Genomic DNA, 22,508 nt, shown 5'->3' with positions numbered 1-22,508 from the left:
CTCTTCCGCTGTGCAGTTGTCAAAAAGTTGTTGGGGTTTAAAAATAGCAAATTCAATAAAGTAAAAGCTGTCTGCCAACTTCCTAAAGCACCGCCAGGCAAAGACTCAAATATTAACACAAACCAATCTCCCCATTATCCGCCCCCATATTTCCCCTCTTTGTCTACACCCTCACCCCGCTCTGCCCTTCCTCACACATGAATGCATTTTCATTTTTTGCCCTGCCAAATGAAGCCAATGAAATAGGGCTCAAATTGACAGGCCGTCTGTATTTAATGCAGCCAATTTAATAAAATTATGTCTAATTTGCGGTCATCTGCCCTTCCCTGTTCCACTAACACACACACATACACATCAATTGGGGTCACAGGGAGCGACCTGAGCAGGTCGGTAGATGCCCCAAATTAGCCTAGACAGTCCAATTAATTAGGCGGAAAAGCTGCCACAAACATGAAAGACACACAACGCAAAACGTTTGCGTGTCATAATCAAGTGTCCTCAAAAAGGGTGAAGAAATCACCTTATTGGAGACCTCAAAAAACCGCTTAAATTGAGCACATTAAAACTGCTTTAAAATTGTGGTTTTCTTTTAAATAAATCAGTATTACTTTAAGCTACACAAAAGAAAGAATATTTTATATTGATTTAGCTTAAGAAAAGTTTTCAAGATTGTTCTCACATTCAACTAAAGAAAGCAAAAGCTACTCTCCATCATTATTTAACAATTCTGCTTAGCAACCGTCACAATTTATTTGCAATTCTCATGCCAATTTCATACAACTGAAAATTGTTTTCAATGGTTTCGTTGCGGCATCAGTTTCAGCACACATTCAAGACAATCGCTTGCGTCCCTCGTGCTTTTCAAGGGTATCTCGACTTCGTCTTAGATATCTCTTGTTGCATATTATTGCTATTGTCGGTTGTCGGTTGTCGGTTGTCAGTTGGCCAAGGTGTTGTCGAGAACAACTTTACAGCTGGCATTATGCAATGGGGCGCATTGTTGTCTGTCTTCTTGGCACTCGGGGAGGGAGGGAGGAAGGCGTGGCAGTCATGCAATGCAACAAAGAATCAGCATCTCATTCTGCGGTGGTTGCTTACTATTACTTCATTCAATTGAATGCAAGTTAATTGCAAATTACACAATGCCAACGACAACGACAACTGGACAACTGCGACGATGTGGCATTGTTTTAACGATAGCCGGCAACAAAGGGTTAAGCACTTTAAGCACTCGTTGCACGTTTACTAGTTACATGCTGTTCGCTATTCGCTGCTCGTTGTTCGTCGCTCGCTGCTCGCTGCCACTCGTCCCTAAGTAGCTGCTCAGCGCTCGTTCTCCCTCTTTGTTTAAACAAATATGTATGCAAATGCCGCCGCCTGCAGGCAACTGGGATTGGGGGAGACGAGGTGAGGGTTGTTTTGAGTGGAATGGGTGAGGGAGGGGAAACCCAAGTGGCTGGCACGCTAGGCCCAACCCAACCCAACCCAACCCACAATCCACCAAGTGGCCAAGTAAATGTTGTTCCATGATTATGTCTTAAGCAACAAAAAGAACTAAAAGCTTTCGTTATGGCGTTGAAGTTGTTTGCCTGGCAAACATTTAGAATCAATTGAAAATATGCTTCCTATCGTATCTTATTGATAGCAATGAGACTTTAAATGTGGGGAAAAACTGCAGACTGGGGAAGGAAATTTTTAAGATTAAACAGCTGAAACCATTTGAATCTCCAAAAAGTGTTGAAAATGGTATTATGAATGAATATCAGAACACTTTTGAGAATAGAAAACTATTGAAAACCACATATTTTATTATATTTGAATATACTGAAATATAATATTTGAACCATTTTAAGAAATTTAACTACCTTCTTTTTATTATAGTTAAAATATAAATCTTTCAAGAAGAAATGACAAAAATATGAAAGTTATTGTAAAACTGTCATTTTAATAAAGATTTATGATGATTTCTCGCTATTATAATAACGAATAAGAAAATATATATTTAAAAACTGTTGAAAACACTTTTTAAAACAAAAATGAATAATGATTCATATACTTTTCCAGTAAACTTAGAAATCTACTGGCTCACTGAATTTAGAAATATTATCAATAAAGATATGATAAAGAATGATTTCTATTAATAATAGTTATGTATATCTTAAAATTTGAGCAAGCAGTAAGCTGATGTGACTTTTAACACTTATCCTAACAAAAACACTTAAAAAAAAAACATTTCATGTAACAAATTTAATCACTTCATGGATTCCCATAATAATTAACAATTTAAATACTTCACGAATTTCGAAAATAAACACTACACGAATTTTTATTTTAATTGCTGGCCGTAATTGCGGCCGTAAATCTGTTAACTCCCATGATGTAATAGCCATTTGTCCGCAACATTCAATTTGTGTTTGTAATTAAGTTGCAGATCACTGAACCTTATAGAAATCAGAGCGGTGGCTGTGGCGGTGGCTAATGTGGGCAACGATTTCCTCGAGACAGACATAAAAACTGATTGATCATTGATCAAGCGCACAAGCGCACAAAAACGAGGCCGCAATTTGGCTCAGTGTAAGCCGGAGTGCCACATATGGCAACAGGCGACGTCGGCAACCATCATCAAAATAGACATAGACCATAAAAAATCAGCAACATTTGGCGACGACCCCAAACGGCAACTGTTGCCAGTTGTTAATATTATTGTTGTTGCTGTTGTTGTTGTTGCTGTTGTTTATTGTTCCATTCAAAGATCAGCAACGTCGTGTGCTAAACTTGCACCATATCAAGAGGCCAATGAAGTTGCCAGCTGAGCGCTTTATACCGATCCGATATTGAGACTTGATTTTGCCCAGCTGCGCGTGGGCAACAACTTCAGCCCCTCCTCCCCTTCCTCTCGTACAACGACCCCCTCAAAATAGCTGAACCGCATTTTCTGCAGTAAATGAAGCAAAATTGCAAAAACTGTTTTTTCGTGTGCCAAATTTGGATGCCAGACGAAACTTTTCGAATTGAAACAATAAATTTCAAGCAAAACTTAAAAAAAAAACGTAAACGTTAAAAAACAAATAAAATACGAACAAAATTTACATAAAATAAACATTTGCATGGAAATTATCACATTAAATGTTAATTTGTCATTTTATGCATAGACAATTTTCATAAAACAAAAAAAAAAACAATATTTACATATTTGTTTATCTAATTTTAGGGGGGCTGGCATTAATTAAGAATAATTTGCTTATAATTTCGGTTTGCGCTTTTGCTACTAATTAATGACGGACTCGCGTAGGCGAAAGTTTTACATTTCTTTTTTGTGTTTAATTACAATTTTATGGGTTTTAAAGTCGCGCGACAAATTAAGCGAAGAAGAGGAAGCACGCGAACGAAATGGAAACATTTTTAATGTGCAGCCTCTAAAGATGAAAAACTAAAAATAAACAATAATCAACAAAATACAATAGACAAACAGCCCTCGAGTCCCTCGCACAGAAGGAAACAAATCCCCAGAATGAGAATGCCAACAATAAAAACGCAGCACACCAGCCGCTGTCGACGTCGACGTCGGCGTCGCTGTCAAGCGCAAGCAACTGTTTCTGCAAGACAAAGAAGACAACACAACAGCGAAGGAGAACGCGGTAGTGGGATAGTTGGGGGGAACTGAAATTAAATATGGTTTGTAACCAGAATTCCGCACTAAAAATAAACAAAGAAGAAGAACTCGATGCAGTCGCACGCGACGAAGAAGGGTGTAACTGAAGTACACACACACACACATGTACATATTTACATGCTTACACACACACGCATGCATGCATGATACTTGTGAGTGTAAGTAAAGAACAAACAGCAAGTTTATACAAATTAACTACACACAAACACACGCATTTGTATTGTGTATTGCGGAAACATGCAAATTGCAATTGCAATTGGAGTCTTTTGCATATTTGCATAAATCGCGGCCATTGCAAAACAATTAACGGCGAACTACGATAAATGACGCGAATGCAAACGAAACGATAACAAATCACAATCGAAAAGCAAAATGCGCAAGAACCTAAGACAACAACAAGAGCAGCAGCCGCCGCTGCCGTCGTAGCAGCAGCGATAGCGACTGCAGATAAAGCACAAAACAACAACACAAAAAGTTGTTTTGACTCTTGTTTTGATTTCTTTTTCGCAATGATGTTGGCGACTCTTTGGCTCTGGCGCTATCGTTCTTATTCGCTTACTCCCTCTTTTTCTCTGTCACACTCTCTAAAGCAACGGTTTCTTGCTCGCACACAAGGGCGAGCCTTTGCCTGTTTTTGTTGTTGGGGATTGACCAAATTCTGAACAAGGCGAAACTGCAAAACCAGTTAAGCAGAAAGCAAGTCCACAAAAAAAAACTGTAAATGCAGCAGATCAACTTTTGGCCAGGTGTCCCCCCAATGAGCCAGCAGCTGTTTGATCACTGTGCAAGAAAATTACAGCAATACCTGCGCCTCCCCCTCTCATCCAACAGGAATCTAGTGCGCTTCTGCGCAGTGTGACCAGGCGTAGATAGGACAAGCGGCTAAAATGCCGCTATTATAAACATACATAATATACTTGCTTATAATTTTAAAACACTACGCACCTGTCAAACTTTTATGTGCACCAAAAACATCAATTATTGCGCTGAAGCTTTTGCAGAATTTTGCCGCTGCACATAAACACACAGAAACGCACACACACACACACGAACGCCCTCTGCTTGCGTTTGTATGTATGCGAAGTTCAACTTCGGCGCAGCAGCAATCGCTCGCTTCGCTCTTTTTGCACTCTCTGTTTCGTTCTCGCTCTCGCTCGCACGCAGACGACGACGCTACCTTTTTCATTTAATTTCTTTTTGCGCTAAAGGAGTGCCGTTCACTGTTCACCGTTCATCAGGCTTCTGTTTTGCATACAGACACACACGCACCTTCGCATAAACGTTGTAGTTGTATGTAGTAGTACATGGACAACACAATGTACATGATTATTTTGTGGCACTTTTCCTACTCCTCCTCCTTCTATTTTTTGCAAATATTCAACACTGATTTTTGCAAATAAGTAAAACAGGAATTTGCACGCTTAGAATTTATAAAATGTATAAAAGATGCTGCTCAGTGCATTGCTCGATAAAATCGCAAACATTTTAATTCAATTCTTGTGTTATTCTTTTTTTCTTATTTGTATCTGTCGGAACGCGTCGTAGGTGCGTCGTCTGGGCGAATATTTTCGCCTGCTAATGTTGCGCAGCAGCCTCGGGACAGAAGTTGGGTTTTTTTCTTTTTCTGCTTTTCTTCTGTATTGCAATTTCATGCACACACTTATCACACACACAAATCGAATTTGTTGTTATATTTTGCACGCACTTCTTTAAACAAAACACAATTCTTTTCAGACGCGTGCTCGTTTGCGGCTAAATAAAAATTTTTGCATTAACAAAATGGAATTATTTTGCCACTGTTAAACAGTCCGCTTTTCTAACCGTACGCGTCGCCGATTCGTTCACAACTAAAATGCTAACTCTGCAAAAACCAATGAGTGCAGAGAGAAAGAGAGCGAATGTATTAACAGTAACTTAACAGCAGCCACCACCATCACAAAACCCGGCAAGCTGTTTTTATATACAAATTTTTAATTAAAAAATCAAAAAATAAATATATTAACTCTATTTATATAAATTTATTAATGAGTAGTTTAATGAGCATTAATTTGTCGATGCAAGTCATATGCACACAAGCTATTAACGGAACTTTTAAAACAGCCCTCTCATTGTGCGCTACAACATTGGTGTTAAGCTCAAAATGGCACTGTTGAGCAACGTATTTAGAGTGACCATCCCATAGTAGAACCAAACACAAAGAGCAGAAGCAGCAGAAGAACTGCTCGCAAAAAATAGTTTCAAAAAACGCTTTTAAAATGCGCGAACTTGTGCTACTAATGGCAATTTTGAGCTGCCTTACGCATGCAGTTGTATCCCTTAATTGCACTAAAGATTTGCATCATCTGGCGGACAAACAGATGTATTTCATTATCTGCACCACAACGCATGCAGTTCCAGTGCGCGATGAACGAATTTGCGGCAGCTGCAAATCGCAAAATGATGAAATGGTTGCCAGCTATAATGGGCTGATGCAGAACTGTTCGGATCTCTATAAGGATGTGAATCGCTTAAACATTGTAATTACCACGCATGAACTGCTCGAGGGTCTGTGGAACAAAGCCTATTGTGAAAGTAAGTCAAGCTGAGTCGATGACTAATGTAAACAAACACAATTGCATTTGATCTGCGGTCAGCAACTGCGATACCAGCCAGAGGGCGGCGTCACTGGAGACTGCACGCCCTCTGACGGACTTAAGCAGAATATAACAGGTCCTATTGGAATTCTCTACAGCTCGTGTCCGCCAGGGGGCGACAGTCGCCATTCTGGCTCAGATGTCCTATTGGACTGTAATTCATATGAAATCCCAATTGGTAAACAATATTTATTAACAAATTGCATGTATTTTTAGATTGTTTTGAATCTGGTGGACACTTGTGGAATAATTTCACGGTTTTATATAACTCTTTCCTCGCGTGCAATAGATCGACCAATGCCAAAGATATTTGCACCGAATGTAAATCGCATTATCTGAATATGAACGATTTCTACACGGATTTGGATAAGTCACAAAAGGGTCACATCTGTTTCGATATACAGGATATTGTAGGTGCGCCAGTTTAAAGGTTTAAAGCATTTATATTATTGTGCACTTCTTTTGTCTTGCAGATGAATAGCACCCGTGTCCTGTGGTCCAAGCAATTAAAATGCTGTCAGCGTGAAGTTAAGATGACAACATTCCTGACCAGCGTTGGCGTCGTGGCTCTGCTACCGCTGTTGCTCTTCTACGGCACTGCCATTGTGCTGACCAAGCGCAGAGAGGCGCGTCATGGTCTGCTAAATGATCAGGAACCTGAACTCGATGCACCTTCCACCTCACAATTGATCACCGCGGCAATTCTGTCGACGCCCTCTGAGTCTACGGCTGAGGTGACAGCCAACACAGAAAAGATAGCGAAGCTTTTGACGCGCCCTGACGCTTCCAGTGATTCGAGCGACAGCGACGACGAGCCCGCAATTAAGCCAAAGAATAACTAAATTAAATAAGCATCATCCCAACTAGTGTGATAAGCATTTCGTTTGATGGGAAATTCCCTTCATTTGTTATCTAAACTGAGCGAATTTTCCTCATACGTATTATATTCTGAAATTGGAAAATACGCTTTTATCTACAAACAGGGGATTCCCCAAGAAAAAAAATGCTGAGCCTTTTTAACCTAAACGAAACTATTTCTATTTGTATCAAGTAATTAGCGAATTTCCCTCAAAACATGTCGCAATGGGAAATTCTGCTTCTAAAAATGGGGGATACCCCAAAAAAATAAATTGTTGAGCCATTTTTATTTTGTATACATGAAATTTCTAAATTTCTATGCGAATTTCCACATATATATTAAAAAAAACAATGATATTTTAAATCGTATTACATAAATTGTTGAGCTTTTTATGCAACCTAAGCAAATCCATTTCATTTGTATCCATGAAATATCTTTTGAACATATTTCCCTTCATGTGTTAACCAACGTGAACGAATTTCCCTTATAAGCATAGGTACTTTTATATTCCCAAATCGGAAATTCCCTTCAATTAGGGGATTCCCAAAAAAAAAAACAAAGATATGAATTTGAAGTGCACGATTAATCGATGAATTGTTAAAAATTTTAACTATTTTACTTTGCATCTATAAATATTTTATATATGTATATACTATATTTTAAATTACCTTTCAGTGTTATCGCTACTTGGGGAATTTCCTTTTACAATAAGAAAGCTTTTTTAAATATTTTTGGAAAACTGAACTACTTTATTTTATTTTGTATTTTGTATTTTTAATCTCAAGATTCATATGTTTGACATACATGATCAACATTTGGTTAGTTTGTAACATTTTGGTAAAATTATTGAGAATCTCTTCAAGTTGTGATAATGTGAATACGAATATGAATATGAATACATGTCGATATATATATATATATACAGATTGAACTTAAGCTTAAAGCAGGTATACAAGATGCGTTTATAACTAAACAAGTGTGCCCAGATGCTCGATATCCAGATCGGTGGCATATAACGATGTTTCAGGGTTGTCAACAACGCCAAAGAATTGCTTTTTGAGCATTTTGGCATCCGTTAGCTGCCGCACATTGCAATTCTTCTCGATTTGCTGTGGATCTTGTTTGCGAATCGTTTCGCGTAGCTGTTGCACGTTCGCGTGGCAACTGGGGGCAAGGTCTGGACTCTCGTTCACGTGCGGCAACACTTCAAACTCACGTCCCAAACATTCCAAGACGCCCAATTTGGCCTTCAACTGCTCATTGGCCATCAACAGTTGTCGTTCCACGCGATAGATGTCTGCCACCTGCACGGCCAGCTCGCCATCGAGTCGATCGATCTGTTGCAACACTTCTCCCTTCGTGTGGTAAGCGTAGCGCACCTGTTGCTTCCGCACTTTCGCATGCAGTCGCAGCAGTTGCTCCTCCTCGCGTTGCAGTTGCTTGTTGAGTGTGTAAACCTTTTCGAGCCAATAGATTTGCATGTCATCTGAAAGGTTTGAGTCAACTAATCGAGTATTCAGTACGTGCCTAACCTCACTTTTGATATAGCTTACTAACCTGTGGGAAATTGCGGTATTCTGTGTCGTTGCTCATCGCCTGCCTCGGCTGGTTTGTCTATCGTCTTCAAGTAGGCATCTAGTAAATAGTTTTTGCCCAGTTCTCGTTCCCTCACCCGATGTTTTTCCTCCTCAATCTTCAAGATCTGTTGTTCCTTTTCACTGCGGAGGGAAATAAAGTGTCAAGTTTAGTAAATCGTTAATATTTCACATAATCAAGCTATAAAACACTCGCAAAGATTTAAATTGAAATCGATGTTAATAGATAAAATATAATATATAGTCTTTTATATAGTCTGTTATACCTCTGTTAAATATTTTAAGGATTAATATAGAAGAAAATGACATTTAGAAAATATATGTTGGCTGTGAAATGTGATTTGAATATGTTTTAATTGTTATACTACTGTTATAAACTTTGTGAATGTAAACATAAACATTTTATTAAATTACCATTTAAGAATTTGAACTACTAAATACGATGAGAATGCATCTCAACTGTTATACAACTGGTATACAACTTTTATAAAACTGTTATACACTTTGTGGGTTTCAAATTTACACTATAAACACATTAATATTGAAAAAGAGAATCTTACAAATATGATGAAATTTTACAAAATTTTTACAAAATATATGTGGGCTGTGAAATATAATTTAGTTATGTTTCAACTGTTACACAACTGTTATATAATTTGTGGATTTACACTGTAGACACATAAAGATTGGAAAAGTGAACCTAAACAAAAACTATCTTCGAAATGTGATGTTAATGCCTTTTAACTGTTAAACAACTATTACATAAATTCATATCTGTATATACAATTTTAAATTGATGTGCATATGTATAAACTGTTATACACATTGAAAGCTGTTTAACATAAGTTGGTTAATCTATCTATGGTTTAAAGCTATTATATCAACTGTTATACAACTGCTTTACGTCTATTTTTGAGAATATCTCTTTAGAAACATGAATTTAAATTGACTAGATTGTATATAAACAATATAAAACTGTTATATAGAAGTTAGTTAATCAATGGAATCTGGTTAAATATAATTTTATTGTTGTATTGTACTCACTTTAGCAGGCACATTTGCCTATGGATTGTCTCGTCTTGAGCCAATATAATATTCATAAGACGTTCGTTTGGATTTCCATTGCAATGTTCCTTCTCCTCTTCCTCTTGCTCTCCTTCTGCCTGCTGTTGTTCCGATTGTTGTTGTTGTAGTTGCTGTTGTTGTTGCTGCTGTTGCTTGCTTCGCTTTGGTTGTTGATCGCCAGCTGCCCTCTGCAGTGCCATTTGTGCCACCGACTTTGTGGCAGCAGCAGCAGCAGCCGCAATGGAAGCTCTCTGCTTGCCCCGCCGTCTGCGGAATCGTTCACTTCGGGAACTGCCCACGGGACTGCCCATGCCGCTGTCCTTATCGGTTGACATGGACAGCATCGAGAACAGCTGGTTATGGTTATGGTTCTGGTTGTTGACTCTCGCCGCTGTCAGAGCAGGTGTTGTTCTCGCTAGATTTCGCAGCTGAAGCTCGCACTGCGTTGAGAAAGAAAGCGTTTTGTTAGCTCAATTATTTGTCGATTGATCGGGGATCATTTTCAATAAGGAAGGAGAAGGAATATAGAGAAGATCAAAATTAGAAGATGTTGGTTTGCTTGAAGATTACATTTTATAAATGTATGGGAAGTGACTAGTAAAATTGAGAAAGTTTGTATCACAATCTTAAATCTAAAAGAGAATTCTTAATTCTCATTTTGAGAAATACAAAAATTTAGCTTGGCAATAAGTAGTCGAATATCTTGAAGATAAATTAGGAATGAGAATAAAAAACATTGAAGAATACTTTTTAAAAAGCGTAGTAAATTGGTAAACAAAATGAGAAAATTTGTATCTACATATATTTGAAGTATACCATAAAAAAAAATTCTTCGGATTATTAAGGAATTGGGGAAATACAGATGGCATGGCCATAAAGCAACGAAAGAAGAAGATAGACTAGGAGAGAGAATAAAATATATTGAAGAATGTATATTAAAGATTGATGTAAATTGGTAACTAAAATAAGAAAACGTATCCAAAGAAATTTGATAAGATTATAAGCGAATAAAGAATTAAAGAAATTTTACTTTTAAATTATAAATTGGAAATAAGTGTAGAGATATTCAAATTTGAAAAATTACTTCAAGAGTGAACTATTTTGTGATAGAAACAAAATTAGCTATGATTATATAAAATAAAGAAAGAAACGATTTATGATACATTAATGGAATTTTTTTATTGTAATTTGAAGGGACTTTATTTAACAGTATTTATCAACGTTCGTAATAAGAATTATTTAATTTTTTTTATTAAATAATCAATTACTTTTAACGTATAGTACATTTGGTAGTTGCTTTGGCTGACATTCTGGCATATTTTGCATTTTATGATATATTTTGAATGTAGTACTATATATAAATATATACCAAATGTAGGTTTTAGTTTTAGTATTGGCGGCATATTAATTTGATACATTTTAAAATTAATACCGAACTGTTTTGCTTTTATTCACAATGGAGCACACTCAACTTAATTTTTTTGCTTGTTTTTTTGAGTCACGATTATATTTTGTGATAAAGATTATTATGGTAGAAAAAGAAATTCAATTACTTATAATTACTTATAATGGTTGAAGAAGAAACCAACATTAATTCAAAATATAATCATTATAATGTAATTGTTTTTTAAATAGCTTTTAATGATTACCATGTCTGGTTTCTAATTCCGAAGATTCACCATGGAAAACTCACCAGTTTCTTGCCGAAATTATCTCGCAGTGGAATGACGTCAAGCAGACGAGTGCTGCCATCCAAATATTCCTCGAAATGACAGTTTCTCAATTGCTTGACAATCACGTATTCATGCGAGTTCTTCTTTACTAGACTCTTGCTAAAGTTGGTCGCCTGTTGGTCGTCCTCCTCTTTGGTTTGGATGGTAATTTGGTTGTTTGATTTGCCAATCGCTTTCGTACTCGAACTTCCATGCTTCTCCTCGAGATCCTGATACTGAAGCAGTGCACAAATCAGATCAGCACAGGTGGTCGATGAATCCACACCTGAGACCCAATGTTTTTCACCATCGATTGTTATGGAGACGGTGTCGGAAAGTGTTTCCATTGAGCCATATGAATCGCAATCAACATTCAAGTCATCATCATTATCATTGGGTTGACATTTGCTGGAGTTCTCGAAGAGGGAAGCGGCTGTGGAGACTGTGGCCGTGATTGAGGCCTTCTTCAGGGAGGCGTTGTCTTCCTCCAACATTGTTGTTGGCACTGCGAGCAGAAGAGCGCCATCAAGAGAACACAAAAAACACATAAAAAGAGAGAAAGAGAGAGTGAGATACAGATACAGCATCAGAAGATTGTTATGTGTCTTCTCGAGTCTTCTCTCGAAACTCATTTGCACTTTGGAATCGACCTAAATCCAGTTGATTCATCGAAGGAACAATCGCTGGGAATTTCATACATACAAGCATAATGTATGTACATGTTCATTAATGACGTCACCCAAAGCAAAACTGAAGAATCACTGGAGTATCACATTATAAAACCAAGCAAAGCAAAACAAAATTAACAAAAGGGTTAAATCGTTTGGCTTCCTCTTCGAGTGGCCAAAGAATGAATGAGAGAAACAAATAAACAAAATAAGAAATACGTGTTCACATACAACACCATTGTGCATCCTGATCAAATTGCTTCCGTATTGTTGTTTTGATTAATTGTCTGAGATATCAGTTTCCTTTCCGTTTCGAAAAGAGAAAGCTAAGTACACCAAACTTAATTCTATCTCTGCGTCTCTGTTTTCAGTTGTTCAGCATAGAAACTGCAATATAATCAGTAACAACATGAACGCAATCTGATGTTTACTCTATGCTGAGTATGTGCTATGTTTGCAAATATCATTAAAGAAGTTGAGTACATGAATTTAGGTTGTTATAAACTGTTATACACATAGCATCACAATTCAGATATAAATTATATTGAAATATATTATAGAGTGATATCATAAGAATCTGTTATAAAGTGTTATACAATACAAATATAACTTATAAACAGTTATACGTGTGATATAAAAGTTCAGAATTAGTTTGTATGTAAACATATTTTAAATTAAGATCTGTTATAAACTGTTATACTAAGTTTCTGAACATGTTGCTAACTCATCTAAGTTTAATTATAATTCCTTAAACTGTTATACACATAACAACGGATACTCTTTGCATAACACCTTCTTCGGTGTTAAATCATGCTACAAATTTGTAAACTGTTATACTGAGATTCTAAAAATGTTATAAAATCGTCATTCAATTCAATATAAACTGGTACAAACTGTTATACATATAACAACTTGCATTTAAAATTATCATTCTTTGCATTGGCATCGTTTCATATTACAATTTGCTAAACTGTTATACAAATCAGTGCAAAACTGTATGCCTTATAAGCATGCTTGACTGTATCCGCTTAAATGAAACTGTCATACGGTCTGGACAATCCATGCTACACATTGTATTCAATTAATGTAATACATAAATAACAGATCATAGCGCACTTAAGATTCAAGAAAATCGCATACAAAAACTGGATATTGCTAAGTCTTAAGCCTGTGCAGAATTACAATTTCCAGACACATTGGCATTTGCTCATTTAGTTTGTTATTGCTCGTTGGTGTTTCTCGTTGTTGTCTTAAGGTGTTGTTGTTGTGGTTGTGGCTGTTGTTGTTGTTGTGGTTGTTGCTGTTGTTGTGGTTGGTAGCCAGACAACTGAGCAGCGACATCGGCCATCAGGTTTGAGCATATACCACACCCAGATTGAAGTTTTTGTTTGGCATTTAAAATGAAAGCACTAAATACAAGTACTTAAAGCATAACACCAACACTTAGTTAGCGACTAACGAGCTTAGTACGGCGCTTAATACAAGCTCTGTGTAAAGACTTTTACTACGGCGCAAAGCATAAATAAAAAAAAAAAAGAAACTTTCAAAATAACTCAAAGCGTAGCGTAGATGAATGAATCTCAACTGTAACGCATTATTATGATATACCCTATATGGTGTGGTAGTGACTTAGTGGGGTATATTGACTATAAGGTAACAGGAAGTAAAAGTTCATATGATGCGTGGGAATTATTTAAGTTGAAAGTTGGATTGTAAAAATCAAGTTTAGGTTTTGGCATGATAAATTTGAAAAAGTTTTGAACTATTCTCTTTTCACTTTTTGATAATCATAAATATTTGTAATGGTAAGTCCAAAATAATACATGCATCAAGTTCAATTCAAAGAAGAATAGTCTGTTGTAAGAATTTTACCAATTTTCTTTCTTCTTTTAGAAAAACTTCAAGCATTTTAAGGAAAAATTGAATAACAGCTACTTTAACATCAAACACAAATTTTTCCGCATACATTTCTAACAAAGAAAGTGATATACGATCTTTATAAATTTTAATATTCTTTTTAGTAACAAGTTAAATCCAAAGAATACTTTGTTTTAGAAATTTTTACCAATTTTCTTCTTTCTTTTAGAACAACTTCAAGAATTTTAAAGAAACCTTTAATAAAGTCAAACAGAATTATTTTCTCGCACAATTCGATCAATGAAAGTGTTATACGATTTTTATAAATTCCAATATTATTTTTTGGAAAAGGCAAAATTAACTACCATCCAAAGAATAGTTTGTTTTAAAAAGTTTAACCAATTTTCTTCCTTTCTTTAAAACAAGCTTCAAGTATTTTAAGGAAAAAGTTTATAACAGCTTCTTTAAAGTCGGTAAAAATTATTTTCTCACACAAATCTAACAATGAAAGTGTTATACGATTTTCATAAATTCCAATATTCTTTTTAGCAACAGCAAAATTTATCAATTTAAACTTTAAAGGGTATCAGATAAGTGACCAACGGAAAATTAGTGGCTTTATCTTCACGTTGTTTTTTTGCGCCGACTTCCATTTATAATGGTTAATTATGTTGAATTGCTTGGGAGATGTGCGGGGGTGTGTGAGTGTGCGGGCGCCTCAAGGGGGAAGTTGGTTTTGGTTTTGGTTTTAGCTTCGGTTAAAAACTGCGCCGCCCATAGAAAGTTACAGTGCATCAAATAATTATACGTACACGACGACGCGCAACGCAACGCAACGCGGCTTGAAATCGTTAAACGTCTTGAGAGATGCGCCGCATATATTTAGCACAGAGTCATTAGCATTTTGGCCAAGTTTAAAGCGCTGACCGTTAATACATAATCACGAATAAAATTATTTACATAATATGCGCAAAATAAAAGAAGAAGACCTACGATCATCTAACGATAACGGTATAAATTTATGCCGTATTGTTATTGTTGATGGAGCGTTTGTTGTTTGTTTATTGTTATTATCACGTTTAATGTTATTGTTTTTATGGATTTGTGGCACAAACTTTCTATAAGAATTAATTTGATTTGTTTGTCATAAATATTTGCACTGCAATTGGCCTTAAATGCCATCAATTGCGGCTTATTATGATCTTTTATAGCCCGCAATTCTCTTCGGTTTGTTACACTTTTTATGTAAATGCGCCTGCGCGTGTGTGTGTGAGTGTGTGAGAATTTATGTGCACGTATACGTGTGTGTGAGTGTGTGTGTGGCTTTTATACTTTTGAACTTTCCCGTTTGGTTACACCTGCTGGCAGCCCGCCGTTAAGCTCAACCAACACATTTGGCGTCGTCACAACAACTGAGCCAAGAATCCGAATTCAACTAAAAAGCAACAACAAACCGCGCTCAACAACGTCTTCGACTCTAAGCTGCAAGAGAAACTTTAGCCAAAGAGAGCAAGATTCAGAGAGAGCGCGAGTGAGCTCAAGAGAGTAACGAACCAAAAGTTGTCTTCGGCAGCTTTCGGCAGCGCGCGCTGTTGTTGTCTTCGCACACACATACACCGACACACACACTCCTTCATTTACTCGAAAAATTTGTTTGCAACTACGCTCTTACGGTAACTTCACGGTTCAGTTTTGTAACTTGCCTAACGTAATTGCTCCAGACTCAGCGCCGCACTTCATCTTCCCCTCCTGCTGTTGCTGCTTCGGCTGCCTCCTGCTGAGCTGTCAATTGTTTGTCTGTCTTCTGTTTTGTGTTTGCCCAACAAATTCTCAGCTACCAAACTGCAGCTCACAGATCTTATGAAACGGGCAAAAGATTTCTGCTGATAAACGAAATTATGGGAATTGTCATTCCCTACTTATTGTTTTTATCTTAACATTAAAAAAAAAGAAAGACAAATTTCATAATCTATACCTGGTTTAATTGACTATTTCGCCACAACATAAATGAGTTTTTAAGCATTAGCATAAACATTAACATAAACATTACTCAGTTACTCAACAAGTGGCCGCTGATCTCAATCAATTCCAGTTTTTTGTTTTTTTTTTTTAAGTTTTTCTTTTAGTCCATTTCAAACATCGTGACGGCGTCTGTTGCACTTGCAACAAGTTACGTTTGTTTTCGGGTTTATTTTTTATGCTAGACTGTTTGGCCTTTCATTTTCATGTGGCGCAGTTATTGCAGCCGTTTATACCCTACACAATGGGGTATTACAAGCCGTTCATCAAGCTTGTAATGTCTTAAATTTTTTATAAATTTGAAACTTACTTTATTCATTCTCTACTTTACTTAACTTTTCTTATAAATATTGCTCCACAAACTGCCAATTAGTGTATTTAAATATTCGGCATGGCCCATTTAAGTCGTTTTCCTTGCAAAGCTCCTAAGCTTTGAAGCATAACCATGCGCCAAACCGGTTTTAATTGTTGTGTGAACCTAGCAAATAGCCCAAATATCATAATTATGCCCATTCTGACCTCTGTTCTTACTGCGAAAGACTTTACTCATAAGTCTGATGCCTCAAGCCAGACTAATTAAAACCCATGCTTAAGTGTATAGTTTCACCAACTCTATACTTTTCGTCTAAAAGACTTGCGACCGGCAATTTTGTGTTTCTTTTTTGTAAATAAACATAATTAATTTAAAACAAAAAAAAAAAACTTTGCGTCATCAAAGACTTTTAACAACCTTAAGCGAGTGTTTACTATTTAAATGTTTTGATCATAGTACTGAATCTGTAGAAAAATTGTGCTTATAGTAATTGTTTTTATTTATTTTGTTTGGATACAAAATACATACAAAGAAAGTTCCATAAGAAATCATTATTGCCTATATTATATTGCGATCAAGCCACAAGCATTCTTCATAGTTTTTTTTAAATTATTTTTAGTTATATTATATCGTAAGCCAACTCTCTAAGAAGAATTCAAAGCTATACAAACTTATTAACTTTCGAAAAACTCCAAATAGATTAGCTTGACCATGGTGTAACCTGTAGAATCGAGAGGTCTAGACTCTTGATCTATTCTATTCACAATTTTTAGTGCTAAGTCTCTCTTTTGAAGTTGTCTACTTTTAAGCGCTTTTCTAGTAAAAGTATGCTACATAAAAAAGCGAATTATTTAAAAGAAATTAAAAGTTATATGCTTTTAGTGATACTTACCTTTCTTACTTACCTTGTATGCATTTTTATTATCTAACTAATTAAACATTAGCTAATTGCATTTTTATGTAAATGTGCTTTTGGCATTTTGAAGGTAGAACCTCAGAACTGAAGCTAAATGCTAATACTTACCATACTCAAATCAATCTAGTGAGAAACAGAGAGAGCAAGCCGCAAATACTAGAGATCAGTGTGCTCTATTCACCACAGCTCTGAGTAAGCCCAGGTGTGCTCCAAACCTGTATTTTCAACACAGCTACAATGCCCACAACACAACACACATGAGATAGGGGTGAGTAAATACGCTAAGCACGACTTTAGCACGATTAAAGAAAAATGTTTACATACATATTTTGTGAACTGTTTAAATATTTTATACTAAACTGAAATGAAATTAAATTTCATATAGAATTTTATATTAAATACAAATTTTAAGCACTATAAATGAAACAATGCATACACGCATAGTTTGTCAACTAAATAAATTTTTATGTATTAAACTGAAATAAAGTGATATTTCTTATAGAATTTTGTTTTATATAAAAAATGTTTAGGAATAGTATTTTTTATTGAAATGTTAAGGATTATCAACAATTATTTACATTTTACTGATCGCTTTTCCATTATTATTTAATTATATATTATTATAATAATATTTAATAAATAATTTAATTACAAATTTGAAGCTGGTCTTAAAATGTTAAGCATACAAATATTTTATACTCAATCAACTCAAATTTCGATAAATTAGAAAATCTTTATAATTAAGAAATAAATTCTAAACATGTTTCTGATTTATTTTACTGTAACTAACTTAAGTTTTCTTAAGTTTCGTTAAAGTTTTTCCTAAGAAAAAGAACAATATAAACTTTTTCTAAATAAAATACCCCAATTAAAACTTTAGACTATTCCTCTAAAATCATTCTGCCGTCACGCTGTCGTGCACAGCACGATCTCGCATCTCTATGAGCTGGATGGGGACAAAACCCAAGTTGGCTGAGAGGCGTCAACCAAGTTTTTTAGTTGTTAAACAAACGTCAGCGCGCGCGGTTAACTCTCTCGTATTTGGTTGGAGAACCACGAAAAGCGCTTGCGCGAAGCTGCTGAAAAATCTTTTGAGTAAAGGAGACAAAAGACAACGTGAAAAACGATAGGAAAACAACAACTAAAAACGAAAAAAATAAAACAATAAACCAGAAAACAAAAAGCAAAAAAATAATAACATCGCTAACATATGTATGAGGCTAGGTCGACAAACAAACAAATGAATAAACGATGAGTGTCTGAGTGAACGAGTGTGTGTGTGTTTGTGTGTCTGTGTGAGTGTATTGAACGAATAAACAAGTATTTTGTCGCTATCGTTGTCGGTCGGTTGTCGTTGTTGCACCCACGTCGAATACTCACCAAACCAAAGCAAAGCAAAGCAAGGCAAAGCTCTTCCCTCGACGGATTTGTCAAACGCTTTTGTGGAACTCGGAATTGGAATTGGCATCGGCATCAGCACAACGGATTTGTATGTAGATTTGTCTGTCAAGCTGAACGCACTTTATTTTAACCTTGCAATAATACACACAACACACAAACACACCCATAGTGTACGTCTGTGTGTGTGTGTGTGTGTATACCTGAAATACTGGCACTGTGCGAATTCCTCAATACATTTTCGGTTAATACGAGATTTTTCATAGTTAACCCAGCTCACATTATACTGCATAAATCTCCCGGGGTTTCCGTTGTTGGTTCGCTCTTTCGGATGATTTCAGCGCCATTTAAAAAGTGAAAAGCTCGACTAACGTGACTTTGGCATCAATTTAATGGCAATTACGACATTATTTCAGCACAGGTTTCTCTCCATTGTTGCCAAAAAAAAATCATATGAAAACGCATTGAACTGTACCAACAAAATTCATCCGATACTCTTTGAGTTATGCATGCGTTCAAGCCATAAATATTGTTTAGTAAGTCTATATTCGATGACTTGATGTGTTCAGTTTTGTACGTGGGCCGGGTTAACGAATTGCATGTTAAGTAATCATAACCGAAAGATGTGTGGATGCGTTACTGGCAAGCTTGACTGTAGCTGCATCTTAAGTATAAAGTATGCGAAGGTTTGCCACTTTAGGCGCAAGTCCTGCCAACCTGTTTATACTGCAGCCAACTTAACGAGCTAAAATTGTGAAGGAATTTTCATAAATTCAGCTAGATTATTTCAGTTTTAAAACTTTTCAAACTTCAAAAAATGAATAATATGAATTGATTCAAAAACATGTGTGAAGTTTTCAATTGGTATATCCTGTAGTTCAGCCAGTTTTAAAACTATCAGCAAGATGTGTGGATGCGTTGCTGTCAAGCTTGACTGTAGCTGCAGATGGGCAACTTGAATATTAAGTATGCGAAGTGCTGCCACTTTGGGCGCAAGTCCTGCCAACTTGTTTGCAGTGCAGCTAACTTAACGAGCTAAAATTGTGAGGAAAATTTTCATAATTTCAGCGAGTGTATTTCAGTTTTGAAGCCTTTCACACTTCAGAGAAACATGAATAAAATAAATTGAATCAAAAACATAAAATATTTGTGATGTATGTAATTGGTATATTCGATAGTTCAACCAGTTTCAAAACTATTCAAACATCAGTAGTAAAGAAATAAAATAAATTTTAACAAAAATGAAATATTTGTGAAGCATCCCATTGATATATTCTAATTCATTCAAGTGTTTTACTATTTATAGAAACATTGAAATATTAGGTGTTTATAGTACTTGTTATTTGTTGTCGTCTAATGTGGGAGTGATTTCCATAAACTAAAACAATTAAAAGTGATACATGCTTACAGAAAGCTTCACAGAAAGATAGAAATCGCTAGCTTTTATGGCAAATGAGATCTAGTTACTTGACTGTATTAACTCAACCATTGACTTTATTAACTTTTCGATTTCATTAAGAAATGATTTGTTTAATGGATCCAATAATACCTTCTTGTGTTACGCACATTTCGACTAATTTAATAAATACTTACAGTTTTTTAATTATATCGTCTCAGCATATTATTAACCTTTTTTTCCATCTACGTTTTCAGCTTCATTTTCAAGGTTATAGGGTCATCACACTTTTGCCATTTAAAGACTGCCCAAAATAGATCAAAGTGAAGATGCCGCGTAAACTGCTGAAATTTCTCATCATCTTTGACAACACCTCGTTGCTGTACTTTCCGGGACAATTCCTCTCCGGTCGTGTGCTCATCGAACTGCAGGATGAGACACCCGCCTTGGGACTTCATTTCCATGTCGTGGGCGAGGGCGTGGTGCGTGCGGGGGGACGTCAGGAGCGCACCTACGACAAGGAGAACTACATAGATTTTCGCATGCGACTGCTGGGCGATGTGGATCAAGGACCTGCCATCCTCTCCCCAGGCATACATAGTTTCCCCTTCAAACTCGGACTGCCGGTGGGTTTGCCTTCCACATTCCTGGGCAGCTTCGGTTGGATACAGTATTTCTGCACAGCGGCGCTGCGAGAACCCAAGGGACTGACTCACAAGAATCATCAAGTGTTCATTGTAATGAATCCCATCGATCTGAACCTAGAGAAGCCTATTTTATCGGTATGTAGATGTGATGAAGTTCACCAACAGCAAGCGAATTAATTTGTCTTTCATTTAGCAACCGTTCACATGCGAGGTGGAGCATAAGCTGGGCGTGGTTGCCTGCGTGGGCGGTGGACAGATCAAGTGTCGTGTGATCTTGGATCGTGGTGGTTATGTGCCCGGAGAGAATATACTGGTCACAGCATTCATATCGAATGCCAGCAATGTGACAATCAAACGCACCAAGGCATCGCTAACAGAGGTAGTTAAAGTATAAAGATTTGCAAATAATACTAATACTAATAAAAATACTAATACTAATACTAATAAAAATACTAATACTAATACTAATACTAATGCTAATGCTAATGCTAATGCTAGTGCTAATGCTAATGCTAATACTAATACTAATACTAATACTAATACTAATACTAATACTAATACTAATACTAATACTAATACTAATACTAATACTAATACTAATACTAATACTAATACTAATACTAATACTAATACTAATACTAATACTAATACTAATACTAATACTAATACTAATACTAATACTAATACTAATACTAATACTAATACTAATACTAATACTAATACTAATACTAATACTAATACTAATACTAATACTAATACTAATACTAATACTAATACTAATACTAATACTAATACTAATACTAATACTAATACTAATACTAATACTAATACTAATACTAATACTAATACTAATACTAATACTAATACTAATACTAATACTAATACTAATACTAATACTAATACTAATACTAATACTAATACTAATACTAATACTAATACTAATACTAATACTAATACTAATACTAATACTAATACTAATACTAATACTAATACTAATACTAATACTAATACTAATACTAATACTAATACTAATACTAATACTAATACTAATACTAATACTAATACTAATACTAATACTAATACTAATACTAATACTAATACTAATACTAATACTAATACTAATACTAATACTAATACTAATACTAATACTAATACTAATACTAATACTAATACTAATACTAATGTTGATATTTTCTCAATTTCTTGCAGACAATTGAATACTTGGCGCGTGGCAAAACTGTGCAAACGGAGAAGCGAGCATTGGCTGTGTTGGTGCGTGGCAAGATACGTCCTGGGGGCAAGGATGAGTGGCATAACGATAGCCTCTATGTGCCACCGTTGCCGCCAACCAATCTTCAAGGTTGCCACTTGATCAAAATCACCTACGATGTTTTCTTTGTCATCGAACCCAAGTCCATGGAGAAGGAGGTCAAGCTGCAGCTGCCCATTGTTTTGGCCACTTATCCGTTCCGTAACAATGCCAACGATGTGAGCAACACGTGGCCCGAATCGGTGCTTAAGCCCGACACGCATTATCCATCCACGCTGCCCATATTCCGTCCGTGGCTGCACGAGAAACCCGACGCATAGGGATCCATCCAGAATCACATCTGAACACTCGACTTGGAATTATGCGTTCGATTGTTAATCTAATATTTGCGCCATAAATTAATTTATAACTTATTTAACGTTTAATTCATTTTGTAATGTTTTGTGACACCACTAAAAAGACAGTAAACGAAAACGATGAAAATGTT

The 22,508-nt window shown here is 35.9% G+C and overlaps 4 protein-coding genes across 19 annotated transcripts in view; 2 read left to right on the top strand and 2 right to left on the bottom strand.

Annotated features, from left to right (window-relative positions):
* Nucleotides 1–5,508, bottom strand: part of LOC117568110 (uncharacterized) — a 74,685-nt gene extending 69,177 nt beyond the window's left edge. For 10 of the 11 annotated variants that reach the window (XM_052003449.1, XM_034248501.2, XM_034248505.2 and 7 more), the window contains exon 1: nt 4,619–5,508. The gene's annotated coding sequence lies outside the window, so the exon portion shown is untranslated. The remainder of the gene's footprint in view (nt 1–4,618) is intronic. The other variant, XM_052003446.1, reaches the window with a different exon arrangement.
* A 336-nt stretch (nt 5,509–5,844) lies between these two features.
* LOC117568116 (osteopetrosis-associated transmembrane protein 1) lies at nt 5,845–7,412 on the top strand. The gene is made up of 3 exons (XM_034248520.2): nt 5,845–6,244; nt 6,523–6,716; nt 6,780–7,412. The coding sequence occupies exons 1-3, from the start codon at nt 5,929–5,931 to the stop codon at nt 7,146–7,148; spliced, it is 879 nt and encodes a 292-aa protein (XP_034104411.1). The 5' UTR covers nt 5,845–5,928; the 3' UTR covers nt 7,149–7,412.
* A 492-nt stretch (nt 7,413–7,904) lies between these two features.
* On the bottom strand, nt 7,905–17,436 carry LOC117572024 (probable E3 ubiquitin-protein ligase bre1). 4 transcript variants are annotated; one of them, XM_052003455.1, is made up of 5 exons: nt 17,419–17,436; nt 11,519–12,042; nt 9,805–10,265; nt 8,723–8,883; nt 7,905–8,669 (listed from the first exon to the last, which is right to left on the bottom strand). In XM_052003455.1, exons 2-5 carry the CDS (start codon nt 12,029–12,031, stop codon nt 8,134–8,136), a joined length of 1,671 nt encoding a protein of 556 aa, XP_051859415.1. In that variant the 5' UTR covers nt 12,032–12,042; nt 17,419–17,436; the 3' UTR covers nt 7,905–8,133. The 4 variants fall into 4 exon arrangements, with proteins under 4 accessions (XP_051859415.1, XP_051859413.1, XP_051859416.1 ...); XM_052003453.1 differs by lacking the exon at nt 17,419–17,436 and adding an exon at nt 15,395–15,484; XM_052003456.1 differs by lacking the exon at nt 17,419–17,436 and adding an exon at nt 15,395–15,484 and having other exon boundaries at nt 7,905–8,651.
* An 870-nt stretch (nt 17,437–18,306) lies between these two features.
* LOC117571566 (arrestin domain-containing protein 17) lies at nt 18,307–22,503 on the top strand. Of its 3 annotated transcripts, none has more exons than XM_052003460.1 (4): nt 18,307–18,522; nt 20,362–20,886; nt 20,945–21,130; nt 21,961–22,503. In XM_052003460.1, the coding sequence occupies exons 2-4, from the start codon at nt 20,434–20,436 to the stop codon at nt 22,339–22,341; spliced, it is 1,020 nt and encodes a 339-aa protein (XP_051859420.1). In that variant the 5' UTR covers nt 18,307–18,522; nt 20,362–20,433; the 3' UTR covers nt 22,342–22,503. The 3 variants fall into 3 exon arrangements, with proteins under 3 accessions (XP_051859420.1, XP_034109666.1, XP_051859421.1); XM_034253775.2 differs by having other exon boundaries at nt 18,307–18,799; XM_052003461.1 differs by having other exon boundaries at nt 18,333–18,405.
* Nucleotides 22,504–22,508: the final 5 nt, after the last annotated feature.

This window comes from Drosophila albomicans, chromosome 3 (genome assembly GCF_009650485.2).
Source record: "Drosophila albomicans strain 15112-1751.03 chromosome 3, ASM965048v2, whole genome shotgun sequence".
Taxonomy (NCBI): domain Eukaryota; kingdom Metazoa; phylum Arthropoda; class Insecta; order Diptera; family Drosophilidae; genus Drosophila; species Drosophila albomicans.
The sequence above is the reverse complement of the archived record's forward strand: the minus strand, read 5'-3'. Positions and strand labels throughout refer to the sequence as shown.